Raw genomic sequence first — 19,231 nt, 5'->3', positions numbered from 1 at the left:
GGAAAATAGCTGCTTCTTAAAAGACACCAAATTTAGTATTCTCTCAAATCTACTGGCACACATCTAGAAAGTCACATTTTTAAAGGCTTCATTAGGTTTTCATTGGTTCTGTGTTTTGAGAAAAAAACACATGCTGAATCACCCATAACTTCAAACCAAAATATATCTGTAAACTACAAGGAATATTTGTAATAGAAAGACAAGTCATTACAATTTAAAAAGTGCTATAGTAGGTGTAGACAGACAGATGTGTACCCCAAATAACAAGTTACTAACTGAATGCTCTAAGATTTCAACCAGCTCCAATAGCCTTACCTGTTAATATGAGATTACTGTAAGTATTGGAGAATTGCTCCTTTAGAAGAACCAGGTGCATCTGAGCTGCCTTCTCCCTTTGGAGCTCCAGCATAACATCAGGGTGCTGGGCAATCTTGCAGCCTTTCTGTTTATCTAAGGCAACATCACTTCGAACAATGTCTACAAAAAGAAAGAAAGAAGGCAGGCAGCAAAAACTAAAACAAAACAAAAAATAATACACCATCAAAGTCTTGTTTCACCCAAAATGACAGAATTAATAAGCTACCAACATTTTTATTAGCCTAAAGAGATGCATAAGTAATGAATCAGAAGGCTCTCCAACTCCATGACATATCCTGAAAGTTCCTCTGGTCATTTCCAAATTCTTGGGAGATCTATCTGTTCCTTAGCTCTCTCTGACATTATTTAAGATTCTCACTCCTCAATTCTCCTTCCCAACTCGCCTTCAGGACTTATTTACCTCCTGGGGCCTTTTCTTAAGATATCTTACCATTTTCCATGTGAAAAAGTATTATAATACAATTTTGAATACTAGTAACTATGAAGGTCATTCTCTCTACCTTGTGCTAAAGACCAGGTGATAGCTCCAGCATGTGTATTTAGGATACTTGGTCTATTTTTAAATTCACCTGCCAGCCAGCCTACTCAGCTCAAGTTAGAGCTGCCGATCTATGGATCACCTGGTCAGGGTTTTTTCTACTATTTTTCATGCACCTCGAGTAAAATAGTTTAATTCTAACTCAGTAATCATTCTTTCAATCCAGAAATATTTTTTGAGTCACTGAAGAGAGGACAGGAGGTCTAGAGTCATGGCAGATCTGCCTTTTCCCCAATTATTTTTCCATACTGCTTTTTATACTTCGGTATGATTTTCATTCAAAGCAGATGTAGTCTCCAGAAAACAGCTTCCTTAAAAAGAAAAAAATCACACAGAATGCTTTGGCTGGGTGCGGTGGCTCACGCCTGTAATCCCAGCACTTTGGGAGGCCAAGGCAAGCAGACCACGAGGTCAGGAGTTCAAGACCAGCCTGACCAATATGGTGAAACCCCATCTCTACTAAAAATACAAAAAACTAGCCAGGCATGGTGGCATGCACCTGTAGTCCCAGCTACTTGGGAGGTTGAGGCAGGAGAATCGCTTAACCCAGGAGGTGGAGGTTGCACTGAGCCGAGATTGCGCCACTGCACTCCACTCCACCCTGGGCAATACAGGGAGACTCTGTCAAAAAAAAAAAAAAAGAATGCTTCCCAATTAGCAGGAAGCTCTCGTGCCCTAAAGTTATTTATTAATTTTTTACAAATTAAAATATAATTCAACTGATTATCATAGGTATAAATGATACCATCAGCAGTAATCTTGGTGGCAACTCCAAAAACTTGCAAGTTTTGCATAACAAAACTGAAGAATTTTAATGGAGCTAAAAAATAACTGCTTTGCCACTTTTGACACCAATGGCTTTGGAAAGAATAAAACTAATGCCCATGTTAATGGTACTAAAAGGAAAGGTATATTCAGTGACACTTAAGAGAAAATACGGCATATGGCAAAAAGGGTGGAATACTGTTCTGGAGAAGTAGTCTTTTCTTTCAGATTTCTAAAAGAAAAGCCCAGGTATAAATACAAACCCATGACTATGAGGGTTAGGATGTGTGGCACACAAAGATAACCCAGATGTGAAAATGGTCCTCACTAACTCTTAGATTAAAACAGGACAGCTGAGTAGAAATAATGCAGTATTTATGCCTAAACATGTATATACCAATTTCTTGAATATGGGTAATAAAGTGAACTCATTTAACAAATAACTACTCTCACAGATTTTCTGAGACTTAAATACAAAAATTGGATAAATTAGTTCAAGAATATACTAGATTTTAAGACAATTCAATAGAAGTCAAGAGGAATAATACAGTTTACATTTATATAAATTATATTCTATAAAACTTTTTGGATTACATCATCTAATTGGATCCTTCCAAAAATCCTATCAAAGTAAATGGCAGACATTGTTGACTGGCTGACCAAAACCCTAAACACAATCCCTTCTCCCTTGCCTTCATCTATTATAGAGACTGAAAGGCTACACTATACAATTTCCCAGCTTTCCTCACAGAAAAAGGGTAGTCATGTAACATGGTTCTGGAAAATGAGCTGCAGGCAGACATCTTAAAGGGGGACTTCCCTTGTCAGATTAAAAGAGAGAGCCTCACTATGAGAAACTCAGTTTTTCCCTTTAGTCCTTTAGTCCCTCCTGTTCTCTATGTCTGAAACGTAGATATGAAGCCCAGAGTTCTAGTAGCCACTTTGTAGCCTTGAGTCAAGAAGCAAGAGTAGGGGTCGGGCACAGTGGCTCACGCCTGTAATCCCAGCACTCAGGTGGATTACTTGAGGTCAGGAGTTCAAGACCAGCCTGGCAACACAGTGAAACCCCATCTCTATTAAAAATAAAAAAATTAGCTGGGCGTGGTGGCACATGACTGCAGTTTCAGCTACTCAGGAGGCTGAGGCAGGAGAATTGCTTGAACCAGGGAGGCAGAGGTTGCAGTGAGCCAAGATCGTGCCACTGCACTCCAGCCTGGGCAACAGAGTGAGGCTCCATCTTAAAAAAAAAAAAAAGAAGAAGAAGAAGAAGAAGCGAGAGGGTAAAGGATTACACACTAAAGGTGTTGAACAGAAAAATGGAAAGAGCTTAAGTCCCTAACGTCTTTATTGACTTACCATAACTGTGCTAAACTGCCTATCTCTTAATTTCTTGTCATATGAGACAAATATACTATTTATGTAAGTCGTTAATAGTCAGTTACTTGTTTTTAAAATTTTAACCTGTTATATAATCCTAAATGATAAGGAACACCATTATCACCTCTATCTTAAATACAAGGTAACTGAGGTCCACAAAGCTTGACTTGCACAAGTTCACATAACCTGGTCAGTTCTTAAATCCAGGGATATTCAAAGCCAATTTCTGTGCTCTTTCCAGAGCTCCTATATGAAACTCATGAGCTTAATAGTAGAATTACATTAAACAATAAAAGGAGGAACTAAAAAGAAAAACTGAATTATACTATTACAATGGTATTCCATAGACTGTCCATGTGGAAAAGAAATATGGTGGATGCTTTCTCAGAAAAGATTATAAAACTTGTGTCAAAACATACTATAAAAAGTGAAGGAGAGTTTCAATTATCCTGATATCTTCTGATATAAGTCTAATTTGAAGAGTAGAATACCAACTAAACTCCCTATTTCCTATCTAATAAATATATTGCTCAGAATGCAGCAGAAGCAACAATTACAACTGATATCCTCAATATCATTCCAACAAGAACCTTGAAATAAAGTGACTACATTACCTTTATATTAATAACAGTAAGAAAAGAAAACTGTGAACATGGCCAAACGTATGTCCTATACTTTAGAAAAGCAGATTTCAAAAATATTTAGGGAAAAAATAGATATGCTGTATCTAAAGTAAAAGTATGGATCCCTTATTCAACTCTAATCTGTTTGAAATTGTATCAATGACTAGATAAACACAAAGCAAAGATACTTATTAAAGAAGCACATGGTAATATATCTGGGGGAAGAGCTAGTATCATATATGACACACTCAAAATTCAAAATTATCTTGGAAATCTAAAAACTTGTGCTGAAATCCCTAAAATGGAAGATAAAGACATGAACACAAAGTCCGACATTTATACTGAAAATTAACGACATAAGATTTAAGATGGGAAAGCCAGACCAAACAGAAGCTCATATACTTAAGATCTTACTAAGATTTGTAGGCTTTGATTGAATACCAGCTTAATATAAGTCGGTGCTATGATATTGCTGCCAAAATGATTAATGCAATCTTAGTCTAAATTAACAGAACCAAAACATGCAGAATAAAGGAGGCAACACAGCTATGCTACATTCCATGCCTACCAAGTGCAGCACAGTCAAGAGTTTGGAGTCAAGCAGACCTCTGTTCAAATCCTGGCTTGGTACTCGCTTATTAGTTACAAAAGTGGCAGACAAAATACCTTTCTAAGTTTCCATTTCTTTATCTACTGTTGTACAGATACACAAAAGGCATTGCACTATGCATACAATAAGAGCACAATGAAGAGTACCTATAATTATTTTTCTAATTAGTATCCTGCTTATGGTATTATATATTTCCAGCTATAATAGTCTCAGATGAATCCTGATAATCTAGAGTACATCCAAAGAAAAGTACAAATATGGAAAATAATGTTGATCTTTTAAAATAGCTGAAACTATGATACAATGGACTTTGGGGACTCGGAAGGAAGGGCAAGAGTCAGGTGACGAATGGAAGACTATACACTGGGAACAGTGTATACTGCTTGGGTGATGGGTGCACCAAAATCTCTGAAATCACCACTAAATAACTTATGCATGTAACCAAACACCACCTGTCCCCCCAAAAGTATTGAAATTTTTAAAATAAATAAATACATACATATATATACACAAAATAAAATAAAACAAAATAGCTGAAACTGAGCCTGGCAAACAAACAGCCAAAGATGACTTGCTTTCACATACAGAAGAAATAGTTGACTGATTCTGTGTAAATCCAAAAAGCCAAACATGATGGGAGTACTCAAAAAACAAACCTACTGTTCAGTTCCACGTGAGAAAACTTTTTTAACAACAGAAGCTGTCAAATAAGGAAAAGGACTACTTCATGAAGGAGTAAGTTTCCCATCCCTGGAGATATTCAAGTGGAGAATGCGTGACTGAGGCATAATGAAGTAATTTCAATACAGATATTAAAACCTGCCAGATACAAGATTGGATACTTTCACCTATATTATGTGAGGCAATATAGCAGGATGGTTAAAAAGCACAGGTTTTGAATTCAAATATATACAAGTTTGGATCCCTCTAGTACTAATATCTGAGAGTTCTTGGACAAACCACTAAATCTCTCAATGCCTTTCCTAATAAAGAAGGGAATTTCCTTTTCTAGAAACATGAAAATACCAATAGCTTAATTATAATGAACTTATCACAGTAATAGAGACATATTAGGCATTCAACAAGTGCCAGATGTTTCAGTGGTTGTCAATAATAACATCACATTGTAATATCAGAAAGTTATTACTGGAGGATAGTATTTTTCAGGTCATTTCAACACTTTTATAGTTCCAAAAAAAGTGTGCCTTTCTTGTGTCTTTATCAGATATAATACAAAGAATAAAGACTCAAAGCCAGAAAACTTAGATACACATTTAACTAATTTACCAAATAATCATAAAACTCTAAACTAAAAATTAAAAACACTATGCTTATTTTTTTTTTCCTGGTATACCAAACTGGGGAGTTGCTGGCCTGGATGATCTCTAAGTCTCTTTATTCCCCCTGCTAGTTCTTCCCTGTTATAGATATTCTTTGTTGTTATGTAATCAAAGTAGTTCCAAACTTGAGTCCAAATATCAAGCTATCCATACTCCTCTTCCCAGCTCCCCTTATGATCCTTACCCTAGTATACAGTTCAAGGACGCCAGAATACCCAATGCACACCCTGACAGATGCAACAAAGGAGTGGGCATCTAGCACCAAAGTTGATGCACTAGAATCCATTTATTGTCTATAATTATTTCTGGATATCTAGGTACAGAAGCATTTGTATTTTTGTTTATTCTTTCTTCCACACCTTTTCCATAAACTAACCAGTTAGTAACCCACAGCAATGCTAGCCTAAGGTAGCGGTTCTGGTTGAGACAAATGACAGACTGGCAGACCAGCCAAACAAAAAATTTTTTAAGACAGAGTCTTACTCTGTCACCCAGGCTGGAGTGCAGCGACATGATCATAGCCCACCACAGCCTCAAACTCCTAGGCTCAACCAATCCTCCCACCTTAGTGTCCCAAACAGTCAGAACTACAGGGACACACCACCATACCTGGCTAATTTTTTAAAATTTTGTGTAGAGATGAAATCTCACTATGTTTCCTAGGCTGGTCTCAAACTCCTTGTCTCAAACAATCCTCCTGCCTCAGCCTCCCAAAGTGCTGGGATTACAGGCGTGAGCCACCACATCTGGCCTAGCTAAACACTTTAATAGAAAGACCCTGGCACTTCAGGAGACATAAAATGAGCTATATATGCTTTCCACACAAGCTTGGCTGACTAGCAGGCTATGTATACATGCAAGGGAGCCCCAACATAGGCTAAGTTCTTCACACAAAACTGGCTAATGGGGAGGCTATGCACAAACATGGGAAAGACCCAAGAGATCAGGAGGAAAGAATAAAGTGAAAAAGATCGAAAAAAATGCCACAAAACTTAATGTGTTTATCAATCCACAAAGAAATCCATCAGCTGAAAGTAAAAACATTAAGGATCCAAAATGTTTGAAACATCCTCTGAAGAGTCATTGGCTGATGACTAAGCTATGCAGACTCAGAAGCAAACCCTAGGAAACCAAGTTAAAAAATAAAAATAAAAATTTTAAAAACTGTAAAGAAGTATCAGTAACAGCACAACAAAAAGATACTAAGTCCACATAACTTACTAAAAAACAAAGAAAACATAAAACAACAATTGTCATGGAAAAAAAGAGAACTACTTTGATCACAAAACAACAAAGATCAGCAAGAAGGGAATGCTATAGATTGGCTATAATCTATCTAAAATAGCCAGTTTCCAATAAAATATTACAAGCCATGCGAAAAAATAGGAAAGTATAAACCACATTTGGGGTGGGGGGAAGCAGTCAATAGAACTAACTCTGTATGGACCCAGCAGAAAAAAATTCTTAAAAAGATATATGTTTTTAAAATTACAAAGAAGCCACATTTAAATAATTAAAAAGTTACGATTCAATAAGTAGGGGACCAAGATTAAAAAATAAAACTTATTTTTAAAAAGAACTAAATGAATATTCTAGAGTTGAAAAGTAGAGTAACTGAAATGAAAAATACACTAGATAGGCTTAACAGCAGATTTGAGAAAGGAGCAGGAAAAAAATCGAAGAACTTAAAGACAGGTGAATAGAAATGACCTAACCTGAAAAACAAAGAGAAAAAAGGCCAAGGAAAAATGACCACAGCCTCAGAGAATTATGGGACTACATGAAGCAATCAAACATATGCATAATGGGAGTCCTACAAGAAGAGGAAAAATAAAGCGCAGAATTGTTTGAAGAGACAATGACCAAAAACAGTCAAAATTTGATAAAAATCATTAATCCACAGATTCAAGAAGTACAACAAACCTCAAGTACAAGTACAACAAAACTCAGCACAAAGATATCCACATCTAGATACATTATAATAAAAATGTTAAAAGCCCAAGATAAAAAGGAAATCTTAAAAGCAGGTAGGAAAAAAACTAATCCATAAAGGAGACAAGCAATACAATTAATGGCTGACTTCCTCCAATTTGAAACAATGCAGACTAAAAAGCAGTAGAATGGCATTTACAAAGTGCTAAAAGTAATAGCAAGACCGTCTCTTAAAAAAAATAAATAAACAAAGGAAAATTTAGCCAGACATGATGGCATGCACTTATAATCCCAGCTATTCAGGAAGCTGAAACAGGAGGATTGCTTGAGCTCAGGAGTTTGAGGTTGCAGTTACCTATGACTGCACCACTGCAGTCCAACTCGGGCAACAGAGTTAGACCCTATCTCATAAATAAATACCGCTAAAAGAAAACTTCTGACAATCAATAATTCTATGTTCAGCAAAACTATCATTCAAAAGTGAAGGCAAAATAAAGTCATCTCCATATTATTTTTAAAAAGAGACTGGGCACGGTGGCTCACGCCTGTAATCCCAGCACTTTGGGAGGTCGAGACGGGCAGATCACGAGGTCAGGAGATCAAGACCATCCTAGCTAACACGACAAAACCTTGTCTCTACTGAAAATACAAAAACTTAGCCAGGCGTGGTGGTGGGCGCCTGTAGTCCCAGCTACAGGAGGCTGAGGCAGGGGAATGGCGTGAACCTGAGAGGTGGAGCTTGCAGTGAGCTGAGATCACGCCACTGCACTTCAGCCTGGGCAACACAGCAAGACTCCATTTCAAAAAAAAAAAAAAAAAAGACTGAGAGAATTTGTTGCTAGCAGACCTGTAACACAAGAAATATTAAAGGAAGTACTTCAGGTTAAAAGGCAATGATATCAAGTAGTAACTCAAATACACAGGAAGAAATGAAATACACTAGAAATTGTAAATATGTAAATAAACAAAAATCTTTTTCTCTTTTACATGTTTTAAAAACTCGTAAGATTATATAAAGAAGAAAATATGTTTTAGTTATATCATATATAGATGTAATAGTAATATATAGAACAAAATTAACACAATAGAAAGTATAAGAAAAGAAGCTGTATTTGAGTAAAGTCGTTGTAATTTATAAAAATTAAGTTAACATTAACCTGAAATTGACTGTGACAAATTAAGATGCATAGTAAATCCCTGGAGCAACTAAGAAAATAACTGAAAATAACATAGTGTGAAAATCAACAGAGTAATTAACTGACTAGTCTTTTTAAGAATCTTAATAATCCATTTAACAAAAAGAAGGCAGTTAACAAAAGAAATATAGAAAATATCAAAGTGAAAGACATAAATTCAATCATATTAATAATTGCACTAAATTTGAATGGACCAAACAGTCTAATCAAAAGAGAGATTGTCAGATTGAGTTTCAAAAGATTCATGAGACACAGTTTAAACAGTGCTTAGAGAGAAATTTATAGCTTTACACATCTATATTCTAAAAAAGGAAAGTTCTCACATCAATAATCAATCAATAATCTAAGTTTGCACTTATAAACTAGAAAAATAAGAAAAATTTAAACACAAAACAAGCAAAAAAAAGGGTCAGAATGGAAATCAATGAACTAGAAAACAAAAAGATAAGTCAATAAAACAAAATATTGATTATTTGAAAAGATTAATACAATTGAAAAACCTTAAACTAGGATGACAAAGAAAGAAGACACAAACTACCAAAATCGATAGGGAGGGAGGCATTTTCAAAAGATTTCAACATTTTCAAAATGACAAAATTATAATGATAGAGAACAGATTATAAAGAGGTTGCATGAGGGAGTTGCTTTTGCTTGGTGAAACAGTTCTGCATTCTGATTGTTATATTGGTTATACAAATTCATACATGCAATAAAATTTCATTGAACTATACATGCACACACATAGAAGAAATGAGTGTATGTAAAACTGGTAAAATATGAATAAAGTCTGTAGCTTACTTAACTTTCTGTACAACTTCTGCAAGTTTTTATAAGTCTAAAGTTATTTCAAAATATTTTTTAAAGAATTTGGACCCTTACCTTACACCATATACAAAAAAAACCTCAAAATGAATCACAGACCTAAATATAATATCTAAAGCTATAAATTTTCTAGAAGAAAATATAAGAAAAAAATTTGTATCCTTAGATTAAAGATTTCTTAATTATGACACCAAAAGTATAATTCAAAATAGAAAAATATAATAAATGGAACTTCAGCAAGAGTAAAAGTGTTCGCTCTTCAAAAGATACCATTAGGCCAGGCATGGTAGCTCATGTCTGTAATCCCAGCACTTTGGGAGGCTGAGGTGGGCAGATCACTTGAAGCCAGGGGCTCAAGACCAGCCTGGCCAACATGGTGAAACCCCATCTCTACTAAAAATACAAAAGTTAGCAGGGCATGGTCACACATGCCTGTAATCCCAGGGACTTGGGAGGCTGAGGCACAAGAATCACTTGAACCTGAGAGGCGAAGATTGAAATCAGCCAAGAATGCACCACTGCACTCCAGACTCTGACTGAAAAAAAAAAAAAAAAGATATCATTAAGCTAATGAAAAGATAAACCACCAACTGAGAAAATATTTTAAAATTACATATATGATAAAATATATATAAAGAATGTTTTACACCTTGATAAAGACAACCCAATTTTTAAAATGGACAGAAGATCTGAATAGACATTTCACCAAAGACATACAAATGGCTAATAGCCCATAAAATTATACATAATATCATTATTCATTAGAGAAAAGCAAACTAAAACCACAATGACATACTACTACACACCCACTAGAATAGTTATAACCCAGAAAACCAACAATACCAAGTGCTGCCAAGAATGTGGAGAAACAAGAGCCCTCATAAATTGCTGATGGGAATGCAAAATGCTGCACACTTTGGAAAACACATTGGCAGTTTCTTAACACGATAAACTTGCTGTACAACCTAACAAACTCACTCCTGAGAGCCTACCCAACAGAAATGAAAGCATATGTCCACATAAAGATTTCTACATGAGGTCGGGCACAGTGGCTCATGCTTATAATCCTAGCACGCTGAGTGGCCAGGGTGGGAAGATGGCTTGAGGCCAGAAGTTTGGCACCAGCCTGGGCAATATAAGGGGACTGCATCTGTACAAATAATTAAAAAATTAGCCAGACGTGGTGGCATGTGCCTGTAGTCCCAGCTACTCAGGAAGCTGAGGCAGGAAGACAGCTTGAGCCTAGGAGTTTGAGGATATAGTGAGCAACGGTCCCATCACTGCACTCCCACCTTGGTAACAGAGTGAGACTGTTCAAAAAAAAATGGACTTGTACATGAATATTTATAGTAGCATTATGCATAACAGCCAAAACTGGCAACAACCCAAATGTCCAGAAACTAGTAAATGGATAGACAAAATGTGGCATATCCATAAAATAAAATGCCATTCAGAAATAAAAAGAAACTAATTACTAATAAATTCTAGACCTGGATAACCTCAACAATATTAGACTAGATTTTGTGTCTGGTGAAAGAAGCCAGACATAAAAAGACCACGTATTATGACTTCATCTATGTGAAATTTCTGGAGAACGCCAATCAATTGACAGAAAGCATATCAGTGGTTTCCTAAGACTGGGGTGGGAGCCGGGCTTGATTTTAAACAAGCATAAGAATGTTCTAAAACTGGATTATGATAATTATTGGAAGCCTTTATACATTTCATGGAAATAATTAAACTATATACTTGTAATGGGTGAATTTTATGAAAATATGTAAATTATAACTCCATAAAAAGCTATCAAAAAGTCACAAAAATAATACATCCATGTTCACAGCAGCACTATTTACATAGTCAAAAGGTAGAAGTAACTCAAGTGTCTATCAATAGACAAAGGGATAAGCAAAATGTGATAAATACATAAAGAAGAATATTATTCAATCTTAAAAGAAAGGCAGTCTTGCCATATGCCACAATGTGGATGAACCTTGAGGACATGATGCCAAGTGAAATAACGCAGGCACAAAAAGATAAATACTGTATGATTCCATTTATATGAGGTACCTGGGGGAATCAAATGTATAGAGACAGTAGAAGGGTGGTTGACAGAGGCTAAGGAGAGTGGGTATGGAGAGTTACTTTTTAACAGGTACAGAGTTTAGTTTTGCAATATGATGAGTTCTGGAGACAGATGGTGGCAATGGTCTGTACAACAACTATGAATGTACTTAATAACACTGAATCATACACTCAAAAATGGTTATAATGGTAAATTCTGTTCTGTGTATTTAACTACAGTTTTTAAAAATTCTAAGTAACAGAAATAAAAATAAATAAAAAGAAACAGAGCTACATAGTTTTCTCTGTAGTTTAAAATGAACCATCTTAAAACCTTGGGACTTCAATACCATTGTTACATCATCTATATTCTGTTTCTCTGCAGATTATATGAGATTGCATATTAAAACTTGGATAGACTTTTGTATGCTGCTGTTACAGTGCTGGGTCCAGAAGAATCAGGTGCAGACCTGAAAGAATGCTTTACCTTCCCTCACACACAGTGACAGGGCTAAAACTGGAGCCACTCCCTTCCCTCCTGTCTTCAATGCAGCCACTACAACAGCAGCAAGAAAAGGAAGATGCTGACTTTTCCTCAGATCCTTGAAATAGATTCACAGAAGAGTTTCTGTGCTGAGATCCTAATATTCCCAAGCCAAAGTACTCATTATCTACCCTCTTCTCCCTCCAAATAACTTGTCCTTAAATTTCCCTAGTCTTCTAGTCTCTGACCCTCAGTCATCTTTTCTTTCTTTTTCCCTGTCCCTTCAGTTTACCAAGTTTATCCACTTTGGCTTCAAAATGTCTCAGTGTTGTCCCTTCTTTTCAATTCCAATTAATACTATCTACTTCATATCTGGATAACTAAAACAGTCCAAAACAACATCCATAAATCCAGATTCATAGATCTCCAGGGCATTCAGCATACTATCTTTAGAAAATAGCCTTCATGTGTAACAAACCTGCACGTTATGCACATGTACCCTAGAACTTAAAGTATAATAAAAAAATAAAAAATAAAAATAAAAAATAAAAAAAGAAAATAGCCTTCATGGCTGGGCGAGGTGGCTCATGCCTGTAATCCCAGCACTTCGGAAGGCTGAGGCGGGCAGATCACGAGGTCAGGAGATCAAGACCATCCTGGCGAACACGGTGAAACCCCGACTCTACTAAAAATACAAACAAATTAGCCAGGCATGCTGGCAGGCACCTGTAGTCCCAGCTACTTGGGAGGCTGAGGCAGAAGAATGGCGTGAACCCAGGAGGCGGAGCTTGCAGTGAGCCAAGATCTCACCACTGCACTCCAGCCTGGGCGACAGGGCAAGACTCCATCTCAAAAAAAAAAAAAAAAAAGCCTTCATTTTAACATTGTTTTCATAATAAAATATTTTAATGTACAAAAAATGCCCATTCACATCCATGCACCCTCACACTCTATTCTTTGATAAGATTTTGCCATATTTCCTTCAGATTTAAAGAAATAAAATAGTTCAAAAATGCTTAAAGTCCTCAGTTTACCACTCTGCAATGACATTCTCCTTCCTCTTTCCACCTCCTAGAAAGATAACCACCATCATAAATCCTGAAAGTAATATTCTTATATGTATGTATGTATATATGTGTGTACACATGTGTGTACGTGTATGTGCTTTCATCATATGAATAAAAAACATATACTGGTTTACATTTTTATTGCATTTTACACAACCAAGGGAAATTATTCAAACTAAGAAACCAATGTTTACATAAATTTAATTAAGTGCATACTTTACTTAGATTACACCAGTTTTTCTACTAATACCCATTTTCTATTCCAGGACCTAATCCAGGATCCCATATTGCATTAGTTTCCATGACCCCTTAGTCTCCTCTGAACTGTGATAATTTCTTGATCTTTCCTTGTCTCCATTATCTTGGTGGTTTTGAAGAGTACTGGTCAGGTACTCATCAGTTTTAGGTAGAATATCCCTGGATTTGGGCTGACCGAAGTTTCTCTGTAATTGAAATAAGTTACAGATTGTGTGGAAAGATACCACAAAGGTATGTTTAGATCTTATTAATGGGTGAAATTAATAACCTTGTTCCCTTGGTTAAAATGAGTTCTGGTGGGTTTCTCCACTACAGAGTTACTATGTTCCCTTTGTAATTAATGAATAGTTTGTAGAAGATATTTTGAGACTATGCAATACCACATTTTTCTGTAAACTTTTGCCCACTAATTTTAGCAATCCTCAGTGGATCTCACCTATACCAATTATTACTCTGGTGTTCCAATTCCTATTTTCTCAGTCCCTCTACATTTATTAATTGGAATTCTTCTATAAGGAAGAGAGTTGTCTCTTCTCCACTCATTTATTTATTCAAGCATTTTATACATATATATAAATATGAACTTATGAATATTATTTTCTTAAGTCACATTTCTTTATTTTGTTGGACAAATTATTCCAGCTTTGGCTAATGAGAGCTCTTTCAGCTCAGCTTCTGTAATTTTTTGACATATCCTCAATCTTTTTTTTTTAAAGCACTTCCTTACTTTCTGGTACCACAAATGTCCCAGGCTCATCTTGTATTTTTCCCTCCCATCCTAGAATCATCCACTCCTCTAACGAATCCTGGTTCCTTTTGTTGGAGAATAATTTTAGAAACCAAGATTTAGGCACCACATGTGTTCACTGCTACTGGGGTATCACTACTTCTAGGACCTCTCAAGTAGAAAGAGCTCGGAGAGGTATATAGGCTTACTAACTGATGTACACATATATATCGATATTTATTTCACTATCTTAAAAGGAAAAGAAGAACACACTAGCCCAACTCCAATCCAACACTGAAGAATTCATTTTAGGCCAGGCACAGTGGCGCATGCCTGTAATCCCAGCACTTTAGGAGGCCAAGGCGGGCAGATCACAAGGTCAAAAGATTGAGACCACCCTGGCCAACATGGTGAAACCCTGTGTCTACTAAAAATACAAAATCAGCTGGGCATGGTGGCGCATGCCTGCAGTCCCAGCTACTCGGAGGGCTGAGAGAAGAGAACTGCTTGAACCTGGGAGGCGGAGGTTGCAGTGAGCCGAGATCGTGCCACTGCACTCCAATCTGGCGACAGAGAGAGACTCCGTCTCAAAAAAAAAGAATTCATTTTAGCATTCTCATCTTCTTATCTGTAATTTCTTTCTCTGACAGTAAAAAGCCTAGTTTTCATAAACTACAATATATTTGCTTATTTGCTCAACACTAATATACATACAAAGTATTTTCAGAATTGCTAACCCATACTCCTTTAAGAAACATATTTACCAACTACAGTACAGTGTTGCATACTTCTTTTTTCTTTAGCCTTACAGTATCCATTCAGAATAAAGTTATTCAGCTTCTTTTTTCTCCAAGATTTCAGTATGATTATGCCATTCATCACAATACACTTAAATTTATTTGCCAAATCTGTAGTCTGCCTTACGTTCTCCTAATATCCTGGTTGTTTCTTAAAATTTGAAGACAGTAGAATTCACTCTTTGTTGCATATAGTCCTATGGGGCTTTATTATTTATTTTTTTTTTTATTTATTTTTTTTTTTTTTGAGATGGAGTCTCCCTCTGTCACCCAGGCTGGAGTGCAGTGGCACGATCTCAGCTCACTGCAACCTCCGCCTCCCAGGTTCAAGTGATTTTCCTGCCTCAGCTTCCTGAGTAGCTGGGATTACAGGCACATGCCACCACATCCTGCTAATTTTTGTATTTTTAGTAAAGACAGGGTTTCACCATGTTGGTCAGGCTGGTCTTGAACTCCTGACCTCGTGATCTGCCCACCTCAGCCCCCCAAAGTGCTGGGATTACAAGCATGAGCCACCACACCCGGCCAGTCCTGTGGGTTTTGATAAGTGCATAGAATCAAGTAACTACTAGCACATTACAAAACAATATGATCACCCCAAAAAACTCCCTCAGGCTACCTTCCATTATCAGCCTCTCCATCCATCCTCAGTCTGGCCAACACTTATTTGTTGTTTTTTGGTTTTGTTCATCTGTTTCTATAGCTTCCTCTTTTCCAGAATGTCATAACAATGGAATCATCCAATACGTAGCCTTTGGGATATGGCTTCTTTCACTTTGCAAAATGCATTTAGAATTCACCCACGTTGTTGTGAATCAATAGTTAATTCCTTTTTATTGCTGAATAATATTCCATTGAATGGCTGAACCATAGTTTGTTTACCCATTCACCCATTGAAGAAAATCCAGGTTGTTTCCAGTTTTTGAGAATGAATATATAGTTTCAAGAAACATTCACATACAAGTTTTCCTGTTGACTTGAGTAAATTCATGAAAGCAAAACTACAGGGTCATATAGTAATTACACATTTAGCTTTATCAGAAACTGTCAAACTTTTTTCCAGAATGACTGTATTATTTTGCATTCTCACCAGCATTGTATAAGAGTTCCAGGTGCTCCATACTCTCAACAATAATTGGTATTTTCAGTTTTGTTTGTTAGACTTCTAATAGAGTTATAGGGGTATCTCATTGTGGTTATTTTCAGTTATCTTTGTTCGACTTCTAACAGATTTGTAGTGGTATTGGTTTTAATTACCATTTCCCTAATGACAATAATGTTGAGCATATTTTCATATACTTATTTTCCATCCATTTATCTTCGTTGGTAAAGTGTATGTTCATATCTCTTGCCCATTTTTTATTTGGTTATTTTCTAACTTTTAAAATTTTAAGAGTTCTTTATATGTTCTGGGCACAAATCCTGAGCCAGGATTGCACCACTGCACTCCAGCCTGGTGACAGAGTGAGACTCCATCTCAAATAAATAAATAAATAAATCACTCCTAGTCTGTGGCTTCACTTTTTCATTAAAGGGTCTTTCACAGAGCAAAACTTTTTAAATATTGACAAAGCCCAATTTATCTATCTAGTTTTCTTTTTATGGATCATACTTTCTTTTTCCTTTTTTTGAGACAGAGTCTTGCTCTGTTGCCCAGGCTGGAGTACAGTGGCGTGTTCTTGGCCCACTGCAGCCTCTGCCTCCCGGATTCAAGCAATTCTCCCATCTCAGCCTCCCAAGTACCTGGGATTACAGGCATGTGCCACCACACCTGGCTAATTTTTGTATTTTTAGCAGAGACGAGGTTTCACCATGTTGGCCAGGCTGGTCTCCAACTCCTGGCCTCAAGTGATCCACCCACTTTGGCCTCCCAAAGTGCTGGGATTACAGGCATGAGCCACCATGCCCAGCCCATACTTTCAATATTATATCTAAAAACTTTTTGCTAATTCCAAGGTCACACAGATTTCTCCCTTTTCTTCTAGAAGTTTTACAAGTGTTGTGTTTTACATTTAGGTATATGATTGTTTTAGTTATTTTTTGTGTAAAGTATGAGGAATGTAGAAAGGTTTATCTTTTCACATAAGAACTTCTAATTTTTCTAGTCTCATTTGTTGAAAAGACTCTCCTTTTTGCATTGAATTGCCTTTGCATCTCTGTCAAAAATCAGTTGACATTATTTTGTGGTTCCATTTCTAAGCTCTCAATTCTGCTCCACTGATCTATGTGTTTATTCTTCTATGAACACCGTACTCCCTTGATTACAATAGCTCTACATTGTCTTGTCTTACTTTTATAAAACTGTTTTACTTATTCTAGTTTGTGTGTGTGTGTATTCATGTGTATTCATGTCCATATATTCATACACCCACAAATACATATATACAGAAAAGTTTTCTATGGTTTTTGGGGATTGAGTTGAATCTACAGGTCACATCAAGAAGAACTGATATCTTAATAATACTGATATCTTAATAATACTGAGAGAGAAATGAACACATTTTCTCTCTCTTTCTCTCTCCCTCTCTCTCTCTCAATTTATTTGATTTCTTCCACCACTTTTTGTAGTTTTAAGCTCTATACACATAAACGTATTCTGTATGCATTTTATTAGATTAGTTAGGGAAGTTCCTTACTCTTCCAGTTTGCTGAGAGTTTTTATCATGAACAGATACTGAATTTTATCAAATGCTTTCTCTGCATCTGTTGAAGTGATCAGCCTATTAACTTACACTTACACACACACACACACACACACACACACACACACACGGCTTACAGGAGTTTGAATTGCATTGAATTTATACATTAATTTGGAGACAACTTCAAGATATTTCGTCTTCCTATCCATGACATGACATGACATATCTCCATGTAGGTCTTCTTTTACGTTTTTCAATAAAATTTTACAATTTGCTCTATTAAAATTTGGTGCAACATTTGTCAGATTATTCATAGTACTTTGAGTTTTGCTGCCTTGATAAATGGTATCATTTTTATAGTATGTTCTAAATTTTTGCCCCTCTTTATAAAAATGCAACTGGTTTTGGTATATGGAGCTTGAATTCAGAAATTTTGATGAGTTCTCCCATTATTTCTATTTTTATCTAGAGATGTTCACGAATTCACTATGGAAATATCCTCTGCTAATAATAACAATTTTGTTTCTTCCTTCTCAACTCTTACATTTTTATTTACTTTACCTTTCTTATTTGTAGTAAGACATAAAACTTGAATTTCTGCTTATCTTAGGATGAGAGACACTGACTGCCTTTGTTCCAAAGTATCTTTTCAATGATGTTCCTATGGTAAACAGTCTTGGAAGACAGAGATAGTACTTCCCTCCAGAGCAAAGGGTAGGCATGCTTACTGTCCAATATAGTAAAGATAACATTTCCCTCCAGAGGAAAGGGCAGGTCTGTTTACTGCCCATTATGAAAAATTCAGGCTCCCCAAACTCAGGGTTCCCCTCCTATAACACAACCCACTGCAGCAAGGATCACCTAGTCTTATTCTTGTTGTCATATAGGAACTGAGAGTCAGGAAAACAGTGCAAAACAATTGCTGATATTCTGGCCACTGTTACTGCTGTGAAAATGAAGTCCTTTGTCTCAGACGTAGGAGTCTCACATCTTCTGCCATCATCCATGAAACTCTGGTAGGCTACTTTTCTTAGCTTGCAAGTAGGGTAAAACCTCAGACCCTTCACAGTTCTTGTCATTACTGTGCTGGTTAGAATCTCCAGTATAAAGATAACCTGTAAGCATCATTTGTTTCTTCCTGATTTTAAAGGGAATGCTGTAATATTTCACCATTAAACATAAAAAATGATTTCATTTCGAGGTAGATACCCTTTTTCAGGTTAAGGAGAGTGGTTAAAAAATGTCCTGACCCAGGCCAGTCACGGTGGCTCACGCCTTTAATCCCAGCACTTCGGAGGCCGAGGCAGGTAGATCACGAAGTCAGGAGATCGAGACCATCCTGCCTAACATGGTGAAACCCCGTCTCTACTAATAACATAAAAAATTAGACAGGTGTAGTGGCATGCGCCTGTGGTCCCAGCTACTCAGGAAGCTGAGGCAGGAGAATCCCTTGAACCCAGGAGGCGGAGGTTGCAGTGAGCCGAGATCACGCCACTGCACTCCAGCCTAGGTGACAGAGCAAGACTCTGTCTCAAAAAATAAATAAATAAAAATAAAAATAAAAAGTCCTGATCCATTTAACTTATAAAACTGCATAGTTAATATAGCTTTCAA

General features: G+C 36.5%; 1 protein-coding gene across 1 annotated transcript in view; it reads right to left on the bottom strand.

Annotated features, from left to right (window-relative positions):
- Positions 1 to 292: 292 nt before the first annotated feature.
- The window catches only part of HPSE2 (heparanase 2 (inactive)), an 86,368-nt gene continuing 67,429 nt past the window's right edge, over positions 293 to 19,231 (bottom strand). The window contains exon 3 of the mRNA XM_011935588.1: positions 293 to 477. Within this exon, the coding sequence (XP_011790978.1) occupies positions 293 to 477 (185 nt within the window). The remainder of the gene's footprint in view (positions 478 to 19,231) is intronic.

The sequence above is a fragment of the Colobus angolensis genome, unplaced genomic scaffold, assembly GCF_000951035.1.
Source record: "Colobus angolensis palliatus isolate OR3802 unplaced genomic scaffold, Cang.pa_1.0 Scaffold144, whole genome shotgun sequence".
Classification (NCBI taxonomy): domain Eukaryota; kingdom Metazoa; phylum Chordata; class Mammalia; order Primates; family Cercopithecidae; genus Colobus; species Colobus angolensis.
The sequence above is the reverse complement of the archived record's forward strand: the minus strand, read 5'-3'. Positions and strand labels throughout refer to the sequence as shown.